A 20,553-nucleotide genomic window follows, 5' to 3' on the forward strand; every position below is an offset into this window, starting at 1 on the left:
TGTGTCATATGCTACAAATAAAAAAATGTATGAAGCATTCTTGGGACAAATGGGGAAAAAGTTGCACTATTTCATTTTAAATCATTCTTTTTACTCCTAACCGTCAATCACACTTGTCAGATAGTGATACTGTTTTGATTTCTTTATTTGTTCCATGTCTCTTTTAAAAAAATTGCCATTCATGCTGAGACATTAGCAACTGCAAATGAAGTACCACAAACTTAGTACTATGATAAGTGCTCAGTACTGTGGCGGTGGGTTTTTTTTAACATACCGATGCATGTTGCAACACAGAATATCATGCTTTTAAGTTCATATCTGAAAATGGGAATAACTCTTACTTCTCAAGTGTGTTTAACAAAAGAGCAATCACTACTTATTTTTGCACTTTCAGTTTATAATGGTTATGGCACAGGTGTACGAGCGAGACTCAAACTCACGACCTCCCTGTCACGCTCTGGTCTCCCGGTCACAAAGCGACCACTGAGCTACCGTGACTGTTGATATTGAGGAGTGAATCTTCCACCATTCATACTCTTGGGTCAGGGACTTGGGTATTAGGGCAGGACTTCATCGCTTGTATATTAAATATGCAGTGTTACTTCAATGTTATTGTTGACATAATGCCTCAGGCAACAAACAACGTAGTATAAAAAATACTTATAAATTTTAAAATCGTGTTTTACCTTTCAAACTAAACATTGAGCATACAAAATGAAGTTCAGAGCATTGACCCCTGCAGATTAGGTTTAGATGGTATATAAATACCACCGTGTCTGTCTACACATCTATCTTATGTCCGTCCCTCCCACTTTGTATCAAGTGGACAACTTTGTAATAAGAAAAAACAATATAAAATCATACTTATGACAAACATGGCTTTTGAACAGATATCTAATAATTGTTAACTAATTCTGAAGTTCATCTGGTTCTTCGTGTTTAAAAGAATCCCTCATCAACAGACAACACGTACCTATATACATGTATGATAATCAGGTTGCTGTTAATGCCTATGCGCCTCTTCTTAATTTGAAGTTTGAATTTCAATGCAGTTCTTGATTGCCAAGTGAGCATGGTCAGGGATTTTTTTCTAAAAAATGTTTCATTTAGATCAAAGTGAATTTATCACCATAGTGATATTGAAATAAATGTGACTCCTTGATGTTTTCAGGTTCACACAGGACTCCCATGAGGTCCTGCATTACTGAGAAAAGATAGTTATATTAAAAAAGCTAATGGTTTCTTTATACACACCCACACAGAATTGTGTCTGGATTTGGATGTCAATTAAACTAACTGTTTTTGGTCTGACTGTTCGCAAGTCACTTTAACCTTTAAATAATGAAATACGAGGGTTGTCCCAAAAAAGTCATACACAATGTTAATAACCCGTTTATTTGTTATTAGCTAATTTGTTAGTTGTAGCTTCTACAAATAACGTATGTAACACTCTCAATGAAACATAGTACAGTTTTGTACGAATATGATGTGGATCATAAATTATGATATATTTGTACAAAGGTGCCAAGGGCAAACAAAGTACAAATATTGATCACAACCCACCCATTTCTTAAAATTATTGCTAGATTGATCCCTAAAAACAAGCCTTAACTATGTATAAATTTACTTATGTCAATATATGTCGATAAGAACACCGAAACGTAAGACTTTTTAACATTTTTCACGAACATTCCACACCATGAATTAAAGACTACACTTTTGACATAATAGACAGTTGCTTCTTCAACAAAAATGTGAAAAAAGGATATATTCATATCTAGTGGTAAATTATCGCAAAAAGATACTTTGTTTAACATCACTCTGATTCCAACCACAAGTACTCTGAAGTTGAAATAAAAGATATGCTGGAGTTTCTCACTGACAATGTATTCATGGATTTTTGTGATCAGGTCTTCCAACAGTCTCTTGGAATTTCCATGGACACAAATTGTGCTCTTTTGTTAGATGACCTGGTTTTATATTCTTATGAATCTTTAATTTAAAAGCATAATTTTGGAGTTTTGTTTACAAAGTTTCATCATAATATCTTTTTTATAATGACGTAGAACGCAAATAAAAAAAATGATCAAAACTGTCGACGCACAAACTTCATCTTCATTCATTACATGACGTTATTTACTTTCAGGATTTTGCGGTTATTATTTTCTTTTTGATGGCCTTCCCATTTTCGGTTCTTATGTCATTCCCTTCACAAATATCCTGTGTCATTCAAACAATAATGTCCCGCTAACATTTTGTTGATCGGATGTGCTTTCCATCTCGTGTTTCTTTTAGTTGGGGGTGAAACAATGGCATACATAATATTTTCTCGTGCGCAAAGAATGGCGTTGACGTCGTCATATGGCGCAAATTTCATTACAGGTACCTTTATAAATGGCATCATTTCTCTGCCGTTTATGACGCCCTGTGGTTATCAAACCAGTATAATACGAAAGATAACTGATTCCATATAAATTTGAATGCGATCAATTTAATATGAAAATAGTTGCTTTCATCTAAATTAGTGGTACAAAGAAAATGGCTACTTATTTTTGTACGTGCGACAACAATGCAGATGTATATCTTTTTAGAGTAAGTAAAAGTTTTCTCATGTAAAAACAATTTTTTGGATTTGATGCTTATTTTTTTAAAATTATTAACATTTTCTACGACATTTTGGGGCAACACTCGTATGTATTAGATTACATCATGTTCACTTTGAGAAATAATTGAATAAGAGAACTTGTTTTAGCTCACCTGAGCTGAAAGCTCAAATTGGCTAATATGATCACCTTTAGTCTGTCGTCCGTCCGTCTATCTGTCCATAAACTTTTTTCATTTTCTTCTTTTTCTCCAGAACCCCTTTGGATAATTTCAATGAAACATGACACAAATCATCCATGTGTGAAGGGGATTTAAGTTTTTCAAATGAAGGACCACGTCCACTTCAAAAGAGATATAATGAAAACGATGCAAAAATAGGGTGGGGTCATTTAAATTTTTTCTCAAGAACCACTAAGCTTGGAAAGTTCAAATTTGCATGAAAGATTTCCGCTGTTACCTATTTAAATTTGTTGAAAACATGGACCTTGGGTGTAGAATAGGGCCACCATAGGGAATTACAGTTTTACATACAAATATATTGGGAAGATCTTTTTAAAAAAAAATCATCTAAAGAACTACTAGGCAAGGGAACTTCAAATCTAAATGGCAGCTTTCTGACATAATGCAGATTCAAGGTTTTTTTTTAAATCATTGCCCCGGGGTCTTGTGGGGCAACACAAGTGTATCAAAGTTTTATGCAGGAATTTAAAAGGAAAATTGTTAAGAATCTTCTCAAGAACAACTTGGCCAGGAACGTTCAAATTTACATAGCACCATTCTAACATAGTGCGAATTCAAGTATGTTAAATTTAACTTCCCTGGGTTTAAGGTGGGAGCCACCATAGGGTATCAAATTTTAAACGTGTCTGGATAACACAGAGGTAGCGCTCTCGCTTCTCACCGCTGCGACCCAAGTTCAGTCCCCATGGTCGGCAGAGGTTTATGTGAGAGGGTATGGCGGTCGCCGCTTTGACACTTGGGTTTCCTCCGGGTACTCCGGTTTCCTCCCAACCTAACTGATCCCCTAGTGCAAACATCCGTGCATCAAATGACCCCATTGGATATAAGCTTTCCACCTTTTATGGATTTTCCTCGGTATTTATGTATCTATGGATGTTGGTATGTATGTATATACTGAATAAATGTGTTTTTTTCTTTACATACAGATATATAGGTGAAATCTTTAAAAAATATTCTTCTCAAGAACGAATGTGCCAGTAACGTTTACTTTGAATGAAAGCTTCCTGATATAGTGCATATTCAAGTTTGTTAGAATAATGGGCCACCAGGGGTAGCTTGGGGCCACAATAGGGGATCAAAGTTTTACATAGGAATACATAGGGATAATCTTTAAATATTTTCTTCTGAAGAATAACAGGGCCAGACAGGTTCAAATTTATATGAAAGTATTCGGACATAGTGCAGATTCAATTCTGTTAAAAGCATGGCCTCTGAGGGTAGGGTGGGGCGACATTTGAGGATTAAAGTTTTACATACAAATATATAGGAAAAATCTTCTCAAAAATCACAAGTTTCGGAAGTTCAAATTTACATGAAAAATTCCTGATCAAGATATAGGATTCACGTTTTATATTGCAAATTCAAGTTTCTAAAAATAATGGTGTTCAAGTTGTGGTGGGGCCACAATAGGGGATGAAATATTTACATACGGGTATATAGGAAACATCTTTAACAGTCTTCTTTTCAAAAACCACAAGGCCAGAAAAGTGTCAATTTACATGAAAGCTGCCTTACATGGAGTAGTTCCAAGCCTGTGCAATTCATAGTCCCCTGAGTAGATGGGGCCGCAATAGGGGATCAAAGTGTCATATGCTAATATATAGGAAAAACATCTGTAAAGATATTTCTTGAACTATTTGAGCTAGTGCTTCATATTTAGAATGTGATTCTTTATGGGAAGACCTTATTTTTTAATGAAGTTTCAACTTGTGATCTTGAAATTGGACCCACTTTATAAATATCTGACCTATACATTATTTCCTAAACTATTTAAGGTAAACCTTTCACAGTTTTCTTTCTTATTATTTCACATTATAAACTTTGACCTTGTGACCTTTGAATTGGACCTGCTTTGAAGAAACGTAACCTGTTAAATATCCTAAGAACTCTTCCAGCTAGGGCTTTCATATTTTGTATACAGATTCATGTTGACAAGATATTATGATAAAATTGTATTTGATCTTGTGACCTTGACTAACTTTCACAGAAATCTGACCTAACCAATGTATCCTGAATTATTTAGTTAAAGCGTCCATGTTTTGTGTAAATTCTTTATGGCAAGACCTTGTTATAATTTGTATTTGACATGGTGACCCTGATCTGGAAGTCTGACCTTTTGATAGAAATATTATCTAATCAATATCTCCTGAACTATTTGATATCGAGCTTTCACATTATGCATATAGCCCAGCAATTTCCTATAGTACAGAATCATACCATGCCCTTGATCTTCTCCAGAACAGCAAGATCATGTTAGTCATATTGACTTCTGTATTAAGTGGATGTTCAGTTATGTTGTTATCCTTTTGGGCAAAAATATGGGATCAGCATTCCTCATGGGCATAAAGATTGATAAGATATATTTTAATAATCACAACAGCTGAACAAAGGTAGAGCCAATGTGACTCAGGTGAGCGATGTGACCCAAGGGTATCTTGTTTTTCCAATAAGATGGTCAGGCATCTAAAAAAAAATCGTACAACAATACGAATGTTAAATAATTTGCATGATTAAGGTCAAACTCATTAATGAAGATTACAGTCAAATTTACAAATAATGAAAGTAACCACACTGGAACATAAAGTTTCAGAAACACGTTTAACTCGTTCTTCTTTTGAAGAAAAAATAATGTTGTGTTTAGGTTCACGGTGTTTCGACTTCTTGAGTTGAAAATTGACGTGAGCATATGTATTCAAAGTTTATCTTTTTGCCATCCATTGTAACTTTTTCATATTTCCTCCTTCAGCATCAGTTTGACAACACAGAGTAGCCTTAAGTAGAGGAGATTCAACGTTAATCAAACTCTCATTTACTGTTTTAACCATGTTTAGGGCCATAAACGAGTTACTGCATAGGTTTGTATATTATGTCGTACATGTAAATTTCTTAACAGTTAAAAGAATTTACAATTATACATTTATTGACTGGATCTGAGAACAACATGTTTTGTTTGATTTAAAATTGAATGTGCCGTCTAAAGCTGTAGACAACATATTGTTCAAAGATCAAACTAAACTGCTGTTGTACAAAGAACATTTTAAAGTCACCTGAGTCACTCAGGTGACCTATTATTGAAAATCTGCGTCCATCGTCGTGTGTTAGCAATTGAGTATTTTTAACGTATGGATAATTTCCTAGCCAATTCTTTTTAAATATGATATGAAGCATCTTTTGGACACGGAGTGGTGGATCATTGTATATTACATGATTCTAGCACCCCTCGGGCGTACAGGGAGGGATGGGCCAAAAGGATTGAAATTGACCAATTTTCTCAAATGTTCCCCTCTTCAACAACAGATCTGTAATGAAGTATAAATGCATAGTCATGTAGAGTAGGAATGCCTCTAGCCAAATTGTAAATTTCTTGAGTAAATGTCTTATTCCAGGGTGAGACTCAACTTGGCATCTAGTGTTTACGTGTAAAACACAATGTAATTTTCAATAACATATTTTAATGCTACCGATACTTCATTGAAATTAAATAAGTATTTAACAGGAACCCTTTACCAAAGGTGTAAAGGCATTTAATGTATACAATTGACTAGGGACATGTTTTCGATCATTTTTGTCCCACTATCAGTGTTCTAAGCTTATCAGGCACATCTCTGTATCAGCAAGTGACTCAGGTGAGCGTTGTGGACCACAAACAATATTGTTTATTTCCTACGAACCGACCCTAATTTTGACTTGAATACAAGTTGAAGCAGAACAATTTCAGTCTTTGGTCTTAGCATTCAAGAAATGCACTTGTCAAAACAGGTCAATTGAAATCCGTCAGAAAATGTAAATTTTGTAGATCACTTGAATGCATCGAATAAATGTTAAAATGTTTATATTCTAAATGATATGAAGCTTGAAATATAACGAAATATAATTAATTTTAATGCATGTAACATTCTATATGATTTAACATAATACTGTATGTTTAATTTCTGTAGACTGTTCTCCTAAAGACCTACACACTCCATATCATGGAAACACTAGGAATCAGCACTAAAGTAAAAGTACGACAATGTTCTCAATGTCAGGGGGACACTGAGTGTTACTGTAATACATGTAAACGTGATCTGTGTTTACAGTGTAAAGAGAAACATGTCATTGATCTACATACCAAACACCATGATGTTGTGATTTACCGTGAGAAGTTTGACTACATCCCCAGACAAGAGATATGTGTCAGACATCCAGATCGGTTCTGTGAAATGTTTTGTCAGTCGTGTGAACTCTCTGTCTATTTCCGATATTTAGAGCACCGACAACACCAAATACAGGATTTTAGAACAGTATATCAAATAAAGCGACAACAACACAGAGGAATAATTGACAACATCAGAAGTGAGACTCTCTATAACTGTGGTGTTCTCCTGGCAAGAATCCAAACTGATATCAAAACTTGTCCCCCACAAATATGTCACCGTCAGTCACTGCTGATGTCAACAAAAGCCCAGAAACTGAAGAATGTGATTAATACTGTGGTGTGTGATGTTAAAAGATACCGAGGTTTATTGATTGATAGAATACAACACCAGAAGAGAAAAATGAGCAGACACCTCACCCACATACAGAACTATGAAGACAGATATGAGCAATCAGCAAACAGAGCGGTACAATTCCTCCTGTTTATAAAGACCAGTCGTGTCCCCCAGATGAAGGACACCCCTAATCTTCCCCAGTTATTGCGGGGAATCCCAGAAATCCAAATGACAACAGCAAAACGACACGTAGAAATAGATGAGTGTGTGAAACTGACGTCCACACCTGTATCACACACTTCTGTCTATGTGAAAGATGTTAGTGAGGTGTCACACATATCCTGTGTGATGTCAGACCGGGTCTGGGTCTCTGATATAGACAGACTTATCCTGATAGGCACATCAGGAGGCACTATACACCGTGTGACAAATAGAACAAGACTGTGTGAAATGGGACTACACACAGTGAACAATTCTGGTGAACTGATTTATATAGACAGGAAACGTAACATAAAAAAGCTGTCTGCGGACAATGAAACAGTCAGCACACTGTTAAGGATGAAATCGAGATGGATACCACTGTGTGTATACTGCTCCCCGTCCACTGGAGAATTGATGGTCGGGATGTCAAAGACTATTACATATACATCCAAGGTAGCTCGGTACAACAGTAGTGGTCAACGGATCCTGACCATACAACACGACAACACAGGTCACATGCTGTATAGTCATCCTCATTATATCACAGAGAATAAAAACGGTGATATCGTTGTGTCTGACGAGGAACGTGTAGTGGTGACAAAGCGCGGGGGGAGACATCGATTCTCCTACACAGGACCTCAATCAGGATCATCACTATCACCACAAGGAATATGCACAGACGCGCGGTTGCACATCCTGGTGTGTGATGAGGACACCGACACAGTACAGATGATAGACAAGGACGGTCACTTCCTGTCTCTGTTACTGACACCAGAACACGGGATAAACGAACCACGCAGCCTGAACTATGATGATAAAACGCATCTTCTCTGGGTCGGATCATCGGACACCAACAGAGTGTTTGTATATAGAAATACACAGAGGAGGTACTCTCTGACTGGTAAGTACTAGTAGTACTGTAGTTAATTGCACTATACCAGATATATACATAGGAGGTACTCTCTGACTGGTAAGTACTAGCAGTACTGTAGTTTACTCTACAATATCAGATATACCATATATCAGGTTTTATCCGCGTGTATCCAATTTCCGCTCTGTTCGCGACGATTTCCGAATCGCGGAACATAAATCCGCGAAAATTTGATACAAAGTAAGCTTTTATCATAAAGTTATACGGCCGATCTACCGCAAATCTCAAAGTCTGTCGAAATTCACAACTATGAATGCAATGAATTTTGATTCCCCGATTCTTGATTTAATTAAATAAACAACAACTCATGTTTTGTTAATTAACCTCATCCGACCCTGTGTTGATTATACGTTAACCAGTTGATGGCTAGGGTATTATGATTGAGTTAGTTTGTCGACTAAACAAGATGACAGCCGAACTATTATTCGTGCATTTCAAAAGTGTTAGGGACGATAATTCCCAGATTAGTCATGCTCGACTGAAATAAGGTAAAATTTCGTAAAATCACACGAAATGTTATAAAAATCACGATTGTTGGTCGCTTTAGACAGGTGGTTGTTTTATACAGGTACAAAAGATAGGGTAACGCCTTGGGGTGGACTATTACGGTCACATACAGCAGAGAGTCGCGTATTTACTTGAATATAAACAAAGGTGCAACATCGATGTGTGACCAGTAACTCAGAAATCGTGTAAATCGTTTCACTGACTAAATTTTTTGCATTAACAATTAAGAGTTATACTTTCACAAGCTGACTTTTTTATATAAGTTTAAATAATTATATTTTCACGATGACTTTGAAATAGTGAAATTTTGATTCGTGTAAATTTGATAAACTATTTTAGGTTCTGATTCGCGGAAAAGAGATGGCGAGCCTTGTTTACATAACAAAGAATTCCGGGTGTAACTCAAAAACAGATATCCAAATTTTGGTTGACCATTAGAAAACCTTTAATTAAACATTGCGAACAATGACAATGGAAAAGTAAAATTTGAAACTGTCAGCTCAAATCGTGTCCATGCCCTATTATCAATAAAATATTAATGAAGTTTAAATAAGTCATGAATTAACTATTTCAAAACTATTGTGTTTTTAGCTCAGGTAAGCTTTTCTGATCGCCTGTTGTCCGTCGTTTGTCTGTAAAGGTTTTACATTTTCGACTTCTTCTCCAGAACCATTTCAACCAAACTTGTCAAAAGGCAGCCTTTGGTGAAGGGTTTTCAACTTCGTTCAAATGAAGGGCCATGCCCCCTTCAAAGGGGAGCTAATCATAAAAATGTAAAAATAGGGAAGGGCAATTTAAAAATCTCAAGAACCACTGGGCCAGAAGAGCTGACATTTACATGAAGGCTTTCTGGCATAGTGCATATTCGAGTTTGTCAAATCATACTCCCACTCCACTCGAGGAGTACAATGGGGCCACAATATGGGATTATTTTTTTAAATACTTATCTATAGAAAAAATCTTTAAAAATCCCATCAAGAACCATTGGGCCAAAGAAATTTCATGTACATGAAAGCTTCCTGACATTGTGCAGATTCAACTTTTTATAATCATGGACAAATGGGGTAGGCAGGAGCCACAAGAGGGATCAAAGTTTTATGTGTGGATTTTAGGGAAAATCTTTAAATATGTGCCAAGATGACTCAGGTGATCGATGTGGCACGTGGGTCTCTTGCTTTTCTTTTTTTTTTTATACTCCTGTCATTAGATTAAAGGAGTTATGAGATTGATCACTGTTCGTTATTTTCACCTTGCATTGGACGTATTATGTTATTGCGCTGTCCATGCGTCAGTCCAACTGACTGGTCGTCCGTCCGTCCATCCCGGATCATGTTTCCGGACTTTTTTTCCTCAACGGATGCATTTACAACTTTGAAATTCGGTCACAATATCTCCCTCAACAATTGTAAGATCGAATTTGCATTTCAGCTGGATTGGTTTATCCTTGACCGTCTTTAGGGATATAAGTAGGTCAAACAGTTTTCCGTGCTTTTTTCCGTTACAGATACAGATATTGCCCTGGAATTTACACATAAGCTTCCTTTCATAGGAATACGAGTTCAGATTGCATTTCAGCTGGATAGGTTCGTGCATCCGTGACCTAAATTAGGACTAAAAGGAGGTAAAATAGTTTTCCGGGCTGCTTTTATTATATACACAGATATCGCTCTGATATTTAGTCAAAGGCTTCCTCTCGGAGGAATACAAGTTCAGTTTGCATTGCAGCTGGATTGCTCCATCCTTCACCTACTTTTAAGCTAAAAGGAGGTCAAACAGTTTCCCGGGCTTCTTTTTCATTACATATACCGATATTCCCCTGGTATTTAGTCAAAGGTTTCCTTTCTGAGGAATAAAAGTTCAGTTTGCATTACAGCTGGATTGGCCCATCCTTGACCAACTTTTTGGAATTAATAGGTCAAACAGTTTTCTGAGCTTTTTGCTTTGCAAATACAGATATTGCCCTGATAGTTAGTCAAATACTTCCTCTCAGATGAATACAAGGTCGGTTTGCATTTCAGCAGGATTGGTCCATCCTTTACCTACACTTGAGCTAAAAATAAGTCAAACAGTTTTCCGGGTATTATTTTCATTAGAGATAGAGGTATTGCCCTGATATTTAGTCAAAGGCTTCTTCTCTGAGGAATACAAAGTCAGTCTGTCAGAGGCTTCCTCTCAGAGGAATACAAGGTCAGTTTGCATTTCAGTTGGACTGGTCCATCCCTGACGTACTATTTGGAAAAAAATAGGTCAAAACAGTTTTCCGGGCTTTTTTCATTACGGATACATATATTGCCCTGATATTTTGTCAAAGGCTTCCTCTCGGAGGAATACAAGTTCAGTTTGCATTCCAGCTGGATTGGTCTATCCCTGACGTACTATTTGGAAAAAAATAGGTCAAAACAGTTTTCCGGGCTTTTTTGTTTTCATTACTGATACATATATTGGCATGGTATTTAAGCAAAGGCTTCCTCTCAGATGAATACAAGTTCAGAATGTATTTCAGCTGGTTTGGTACTTCCTTGACCTACTTTTTGGAAACAAATAGGTCAAACTGTTTTCAAGGCTTTTAAATCGAGTTCCGTAGTAGATCTCGGCTTTTAACGTAGGTCACGGGTTTAGAGACCTTTTTTTCTCACTCGAAAACCCCATCTGAAAATTTGACCGATGTATCTTGATAATGTATATATTAATTATTTTTCATTCAACAGCACGGTTTTTTTAGTAATTACGTCTTAAATACACCATTGTTTCACGGTAGCGACACTGTTTACCATTGAATTATATAGAAAATAATTGTGATTTACTTTATTCATTGCATAATTCAACTTAAAATAGACAGACTATGGTGCTGTTCATCTTGATAAAATTAATATCAAAGCGAAACAAAAATAATTTGAAAAATATTTATGAAAAAAAATATGGGGTATTCGAGTTCGTTTTTTTTTTTTTTAAGAAAAAGATGTCAAAGTTTGATAAAAACCATCAAAGCAACAGTTTTTAACAAATAGTGTTACAAATATTCGCGACGTCATTCAACAACGTTATTCATTTACTTTCCATGCATCACTTCAAAAAGAACTCAAAACAACGTTATTGACTCCTGGACTCCTAGTTTTGAAGGGGAAATCAAATATGTATGGACAAAATGATCAATTATTTACAAAATGTCAATCGCAAAATTTCTTAATATATATAAATGTGTATATACATTGAGCTATATATCTAAATTGTGTTGTGCGGCTAATCATTGAAATTCTTTTATTCTTTTGCGACCGCATGCTCGCATTAACAGTGACTAAACTAATATAGCCTATATGTAATAGTGTAATTTTATTTTTGAATCCCATTAAGGTTAAATGTTTAATTTCATATACATGCAGTTTAATCATGTCTTAATATTCTAACCAGAAATACAACTAAATTTCTTTCTATTTTTGCAATAGATTTATGTTTATTAAAAAAAAAACTCACAAACACATACAAATGCTCACTTTCCCAAACCAAATAACTCTTTGAAAACATGAATGCAGTTTAAAATTATAAGTATTTTTAACTTGTATTGCAGATTCACTTAAAACGTCAGCTATTTGTTTTTCTACTTTTCGACTAAATATTTACGCATTGTTTGAAATAACCGTGAGTCCGACCGCCCGAGACACACGGGCGAATATATTTTTTGGTATAGTTGCCCGATCGGACGTGATAAAATTTCTGCTAAAGAAAATTTAGATGACTCAACTTTATTATTGTACCTGTAACTAAATGGACAGACCTCGTCAATTTAGTACATTTTAATGCATATCTTACCGTATATAAAATTTCAATACAATATAATGTACTAGAAACGAATTAGGTCCATTGTATTTCATTAGAAGATAGATACATGTAAAAGTAATTTTAAAATATCCAGGCAAGTAGGTCTTTGGCAGGGCTAACATTTTTTACAAGCAGTCAGCCCTACATGTCTAGCTAATTTTACAGCGAGTTTCAAACACTACTTGAGGTGGGTAGTTGAAAGGATCAACTTTGCTAGAATACATGTATTGTTAGTTTGCTGTTCTCCAATACCGGCATTCTTTTGTAAATATGATCAAATCTCTCTCTCTCTCTCTCTCTCTCTCTCTCTCTCTCTCTCTCTCTCTCTCGTACGTTTATAGGCAACCCCTGCTCAAATTTTCGCAGGGGTTTTGGAAATGTTTTCAGAGACATTTGCAGCAGGACACATTGAAACATTTCTTTATAGGCTATCCCTGCCCAACGCTTTTAATTATTCAATGTTGTCCGATCTTCACGTATGATGGGGTAGGAATAAAATTATGAACTCGTCATTTTCAAATGTCCGCCATAAAAGCGTCAAATCTCTGAATAAAACTTTCATTAACTGGGAAACTCCCGTCCGATTTTTCTCGGGTTCTAAAAACGCTTATAAAAGCATACCCAACATATCCAGTCGTCTCACCTCCCCAAGTTGTCCGCTGCTAAACTTTATACAGTTACAATATAAAACATATTACTAGCCGAAATTTTGCACCATAAATGAAAGACTTAACAAAATCAAACGAAGTATGTTCTACTTTGATAACACTTGTTGGTAATATATAATTTTGTGATATCGGTAAAGTATTACGTTCTTTATATACATTCAATAACCCATGTGTACGGTATTCAGACAACTGTTACGTCACAATTGAATGTGTACGTAAAAAGACGTCGAGTCGTGGGATTTGCGAACCTGAGAACGATGACGTAAGCAAACCCGCGACCTACGTTAAATTGGCGAAGGATGGGTGTGCAGTCGGACGGGCACGTGGGTGAGCAAGCGGGCGACGTCCACACTTAGCTTGTCCGGTCTGTAACTTTGATACTTTTTGATGCATCTTTGTGAGACTTACATAACATGATGACATCCAAGCGAGGTAGGCTCCTACTTATTTTAAGGTCAAAAGGTAAAAGCTCAAGGTCACTTTGTCACTAAATGCCATATATTTGAGCTTGTCTTGTCTCTAATTTTCATACTACTTGGTGTGTCTTCGTCAGACTTGCATATTTTGATCATATCCAAAAGAGGAAGGTTCCTATTTATTTTGAGGTCAAAAGGTCAAAGGTCAAGGTATCTTTTTCTCTATATACTGTAGATTTGAGCTTGCCTCTAACCTTTACACATGTACTTGCTGGTGAATATTTAACATACTTCAAATCCTGATGGTATTCAAGATTAATGTTGCTTTTGGAATCCAAAGGTCAAGGTCATTATCACATTAGATACCTATTGCGGCCATTCGGAGCTTCAAATTTATAAACTATATTAAATAAGTAGATGTTTTTACTTCGTGAATGCAAGCGTGCATAATTTTCCAAAATGCAACTCGGCCATACGCATCAGTGATTCGTTTTAGCTATTTTTTTCTCTCCATTAATTACGGATATAGATATTACCCTGATATTTAGTCAAAGGCTTCCCCCAAGAGAAATATCAGTTCAGTTTGCAGTGCAGCTGGATTGATCCATCCTTGACGTACTTTTGAAACTAAAAATAGATCAAACAGTTTCCCGGGCTTTTTTTCATTACGGAGACATTTAGTCATTGGCTTCCCTTTTGAGGAGAATAAGTTCAGTTTGCATTTCAGCAGGATTGGTCCATCCTTGATCTACTTTTGGACATAAAATAGGTCAAACAGTTTCCAGGTTTTTTTTTCCAAACGGATATGAATATTGCCCTGATAGCTAGTCAAAGGCTTCCTTCCAGCGGAATACAGTTTCAGTTTGCTTTTCAGCTTGATTGGTCCATCATTGACCTACTTTTGGACTAATAATAGGTCAGACAGTTTTCCAGGCTTTTTTATAATGGATACAGATATTTTCCTGATATTTGTTCATCAAACATTTCGACTTAAATGGCCTACTTAAGGGCTAAATGTAGATCAAATGGTTTCCTGTACTTTTTATTATCATAGATATTGTACCAACATTTTGTTCCAACCTCACCCCGGGGGAAGTACATAATCAGTTCACATGTCAGATGGATTGGTGCACAATGACCCACTTTAAGGTTTTTCTATTCAGAATGTGTATTGTATCAATTCAGAGTGCACACTATGCTTTCAGGTTCAATTTCACCGTACGACAGGAGTATATTGTACCGTTTGCGGTACCCTTGTCCACATTAAAAATGGGTGACAATAGTAACTTCAATGATTATTCTGTAAGATAGTTAATGAATATTCTGTGTTTTGTGGGAAGAATTCGAGATAAACTCAAAAATCAGTTACAAGGTTGGGGCCTTTTTCTCAGGAAGTAGTGAAAAAAAGCTGTTTTATGGTCAAAGGAGTGTCGCCCTAGAAAACACCTGATACTGAGATTGCCATATTTGTTCTACGTATGTTCTCTCTGTCATAAATATTGCAGAATGCAAACTCATTTTTTGGTTCGGGAATAACTGTTACTGCTACGATTTTTATACGCGTGTCAAAGGCAATACATACTTAAACAATAAAATGCTTTCTTTGTTGTTTCATCGTGTGATAAAGGTACATGTACCTAGCATTGCAGGAAAAAAAATCATAACCACAATGCATTATAGTATTGCTTAATAGAAAAATCATATAGACAGAATACAGACCAAATCATTTGGACTTGGTCCATCAAACTTGGTATACATACTCCTGATGCCAATTGGAGGACACATTTTATTGTTCAAGGTCAATCTCTTAGTATCACCTAATATGAAAACCTTGTAGGCAGCATACAGACCGAACCGATGCCACTAGACCGTTAGACTTGGTTATATGTCAAGTGGAGAATATATTCTAATTGTCAAGGTCAAAGCGCAAGGTTGTAATATCACTTAGTAGAAAAACCTTGTTTGCGTTTTCCGATTTCCCCCCGTTATGAATACAGGTCGTTCCTAAAATTCCGATGGACCTCCCTCTCAGAAAAATACATAATCATTTCACCTTACTAGTAATGTCACGCGTATTTAGATCTAATGTTGGTATATGTGGTAAACTGGGTCTAGCGAAATGGGTCTCTTGTAACGTCTTTCAAATCACATAATGCATGACATTTTATGATTTACAATTAATAACACAATCATTAGAACTCAGGCGCACTTCTAAAGAATTGTATGCTGCACAACTGGTTCAAACTTCTACATGCAGTAGACAAAAAATTTCATTGTCCATATTAAAATTTCTTTCGGTGTAGGATCTATAATCGATTGATCACTTTCCTTATTCCATGAAAACTTCAGATAATCCAGACAGAGATGCGGATATCACAAAAGCTTCAAGTTATGAGTAGGTTCAGGAATCTGGCACATAGCTGGAAATCAGTGAAGTGTCCGAAACTGAAGAAGACAGCGGGGAACTGAAGTCTAAGGTTAGCAGTGAGGAATTTGATCCTGATGACGAGGACACTGCTGAAGCAGGAACCACTGAAGATAATGGTGTAGAGGAAAACGGCGATGATCAAAATTTAGAGGAGACCAGTGAGAATAAAGATGGATAAGGTGTTTGGGTAATTACAGTGAAATAATACAGATGTGTTTTATGAAAAGAACTAGGTCCAATAAGTGTCATTTCTGGTCCTGCAATCAAAGTATAGTTAATGTCACCTGAGTGTATTTCTCCTTTAGAATTTCACATAATGAAGTTCGTGACTTTTTGTGGTTGGAGTGGATGGGGTAGGGTGGAAATGCTATTTTGTTAAATAAAAACACACATGTGATAGTTTGACCATGTTTTGAACATGTCAGCATTAGAAGCATGAATAAAGGAATTAGCTGTGACTTTAATTTTAACTTGTTGAGATAATGTTTGTTTTCGGTGATGTGTAACACTTTTTTCAATGTGTTTTAGGGGAAGTGTTGTTTCTTGAATAAAAAAAGACGTGTGGTAGTTTTTCCATGTTTTTTAAATGTCAATATTACTATCATCAACAAGGAGATTGTTGTGACATTGATGTTAACCATTCACCGACAACTTCTCACCACATCACCTTCCACTCTCCACCTGTGTTTCCAGACAAAATTTCTGATGAACTATCAAAGAAAATGATCTCCTATCATCAACTAAAATGGCAAAAGCGTTGGACTTTAACATTGCTATATATTACGGACAAGGAGACTATTTCTGTTTGAAATTTAATTCTAAGTTGAGTGAATCCTTTTGGGGGCGTGAATCAGATTCCACAAACGTAATTGTCTCTGGTGTATGTTGATAAGAACAAGCTAAATATCGACTCCACTGTGCAACAATGGTGTTGTGAAAAGAATATTATTTTGTACCAGAATTTGTATAGACATTACGTTTAATTGACTTGGTTGAAGACCTAAACCTAATTATAAATTTGCCTTTTTCCCTGGTCTAGTGTCTACTCGAATAGTAGTTGATTTCAAACCTTTCCAATCCTGGTTCCCAAATTTTCCTTTTTACCATAATCTACATAATGAATTTTGAATATTGTTGTAGCACAGTAATTTTTGCAACCGTGTTTGAGGGCGAAGCACAACATGGCATTAGTATCTAGATCGATAACAGGACAAAAAATATCCCGAAATATTAGCACCTAACGTGTGAGGACAGAGCTCAATCAAAGTATTCTGACTTTAGACATTTTGATCCGCCTATTCATTAGACGCGGGAAACGCTATACAACTGATGTGAACAGTGCATTGTGACGTCATATTCAGCGTCGGTGTTTAGCAAATACACAAACATACATCTGAAAATAAGATCTACATGCTTTTACGGATTTCATGTAACATCTTAGTACGACGTAAACTTCGGTACACAAGATTCAAAATGGAAAAATACATGTCCACACGATAGTATTGGAATCGACGCCATTGGGACCAAAATTTTCAAGTTCCATAAGTATGGTTGAATTTTTCATTAGTTTTCTATATTTTCCTTTTAAACATGTATATACGTGTTACCTATAGGTAGAGCTCCACTCTCACGGCCCTACGGGCCGTGAGAGGGCTTCTAGAATGCTAGTTTATATTACTACATTAAGTTTGATGATTGTATCGAAGTTTTGTATAGTACCGCATTTAGTTTGATGATTGTATCAGACATTTTTATAGTACTACATTTAGTTTGATGTTTTTATCAGAAGTTTTGATACACTTAGATCTCCGGTTTCTTGTAAAGCTGTTATTTAACATTGCATTGTTCAACGAATGTTATGCTAGAATATAATATTATCACATAAAAATGAATCTTATTTGAATTTATTTTGTCACTGTTGGCAGAAAAGCAATGCGTCTCTGCTGTCTAACAAACGATTTATTCTCCTAAAGAGTCTTTAGCAAATACTTTAACTGTTAGATGCGGTTGTTAATGTGTAAAGCCCTCTTAACCGGAAAGTATCATTAACGCAGCAATACTTTCCCGTTAAGAATACTTTATGATAACGATCTTAAAATCTTTCATTTAAATATATTGTTCTACACTCTTTATAGATAGCTATACAACATATTAAAAATGATACGGTGTGTGGTAAAGAATTCAAATGTTGATTTTACGTAAGGCCAAAACCCATTATATTAAGTAGTTTTTTCGGGCCAAACTTTTCCAATGTTGATGAGGCAAGCAGGTATTTTATTTTTTATTGGGTCACCTGAGTTTACTCAGATGACCTATTGGAATTGGTTGCCATCTGTCGTTTTGCGATATGCGTCGTGCGTTAACAATTGAACACTTTTAACTTTTTCCATAGCAACTAATCCAATTCTTTTCAAATTTGGGACAAGTGGGACATAGCTTGTAAATTTCAGAACTCCATCACCCCTGGGACCGTAGGGGTTAGGCAAAAACCGCCCAAAACTGACCAATTTTCAAATATCTTATAAAGAACAACAAACATGTCAGAAAAACTAAATGCATAGTGATGCAGAGCAGGAAGCTCTGTTGTAAATTGTAAATTTCATGATCCCAGGAGTAAGGCTCTAACCCCAGGTTGGGGGCAGACCTGTTATATATTGTTTATGTGCAAAACACTTAATATACCTATTTTTGTGTGTGTGTGTTAATGATAGGAAATTGAAGCAAAATGGATATTTAGAAAGAATAGGTTGTCATTTACTAGATTTGTAAATTTGTTGATCCCAGGGGTAGGGGTTTTGGTATCAGGGTGGGACCAAACAGGTAAGTTATTAAATATGTGAAGAATAGAGATTTCAGCTCACCTGAGTCGAAGGCTTAAGTGAGCTTTTCTGAATAAATTTTGTCCGTTGTCTGTCATCGTCATTGTAAACTTTTCACAACTTCATATTCTCCTCCAGAACCACAGGGCAAATTTCAACCAACCTTGGTACAAAGGAACCTTGGGTGAAGGGCTTTCAAGTTTATTCAAAGGAAGGCCCTATTCAAAGTGGAAATACTCACAAAAATGCAAAAACTGAGGTAGTTCATACCAATTGTTAGACTAGTATTTACACTACGGGTTACAAAGTTTACCTGATTAAGATATAGGGATTACGATTTGTGTGGTTGATGGGTACCTGTACAGTGCGAAACGAAATCGAAACGAAGCGAAATCTACCAAAACGAAATCCACCGAAACGAAACGAAACCCAACGAAACAAAACAGATTGTATAACCGGACTATTCTAATCATAATGATCGAAAATGGTATCTCAAACATCTTTGAAAGTTGCTGCATATAGATAAAATTCGCTTCTCTGATTTAGGCTTTCGGCTTGAATGATACAAATGGTTTTAAAAGTTGGAAAGGGGTGAGTGAGTAAGCACGAAATACATCTCCTAAGTTTATGAAATACCATGTGCAATTAGTTTCGCTTCCACTCTCAGATATCTGGGGAAACACACTAAACAGAGGTGGGGCGCTGGCGTTGAATCCGCCTTTGGGCATAAAGACATTGTTTGAAGAAGCTGTTGTCTGAGAAGGAGCTCTCAACCTCTCAATTTATATATAATGGTGAGGTGCGAGTACTTTCAAAACTGGAAAAAAATCAATAATATACCACATTGCATTAATGCAATTCGGCAAGATACATATAGGGCTCATGGCGGATGTGACCGGTCAACAGGGGATACTTACTCCTACAAGGCCCCTGATTCCACTACTGGTGTGTCCAGGGGTCCGTGTTTGCCCAACTATCTATTTTGTATTGCTTATAGGAGTTATGAGATTGATCACTGTTCGTTATCTTCACCTTGCATACATGCGTTATCAAAACTTATTATTGATATGTACTAAGTCTATATATAATTCTATGTCAGCATTTTGTAAAATCAAAAGGCTCATGAACAAGGGAAGCAGAAATTACAAGAAGAACGGGAAGACATACTCAGAATCCACCGATTTGATATACTACATACAAATACACAATATCCACATGTATACATAGATTTGCCTTTAGAGCAAAACTACTGAACATGTATTTATGCCCTAAGGCGGATCCTACGCTTGTATAATGTGTTTCCCCAGACCTCTGAGCCTGTAATCCTTCGTTCTGAAATTCGTGGATCCCAAACTAATTGTCCATGGTTATTAATCAACACCTGATATGTGCTTTGTGCTTACTAACCACCCCACCACACCCCCTTTCCAACGGTTAAAACTTTGTATCAG

General features: G+C 36.2%; 1 protein-coding gene across 3 annotated transcripts in view; it reads left to right on the plus strand.

The window, feature by feature from the left end:
- The window catches only part of LOC125661055 (uncharacterized), a 55,159-nt gene extending 36,979 nt beyond the window's left edge, over nt 1-18,180 (plus strand). Inside the window, exons 5-9 of one of the 3 annotated variants that reach the window (XM_056148158.1) lie at nt 395-554; nt 5,591-5,699; nt 6,783-6,842; nt 6,924-8,418; nt 16,205-18,180. In XM_056148158.1, coding sequence (XP_056004133.1) covers nt 6,816-6,842; nt 6,924-8,418; nt 16,205-16,254 — 1,572 coding nt within the window. In that variant the 5' untranslated portion in view covers nt 395-554; nt 5,591-5,699; nt 6,783-6,815 and the 3' untranslated portion in view covers nt 16,255-18,180. Of the gene's footprint in view, nt 1-394; nt 555-5,590; nt 5,700-6,782; nt 8,419-16,204 lie in introns of those variants that run through there. The other 2 variants (XM_056148156.1, XM_056148157.1) reach the window with 2 other exon arrangements.
- Nucleotides 18,181-20,553: the final 2,373 nt, after the last annotated feature.

Source organism: Ostrea edulis, chromosome 8, assembly GCF_947568905.1.
Source record: "Ostrea edulis chromosome 8, xbOstEdul1.1, whole genome shotgun sequence".
Lineage (NCBI taxonomy): Eukaryota > Metazoa > Mollusca > Bivalvia > Ostreida > Ostreidae > Ostrea > Ostrea edulis.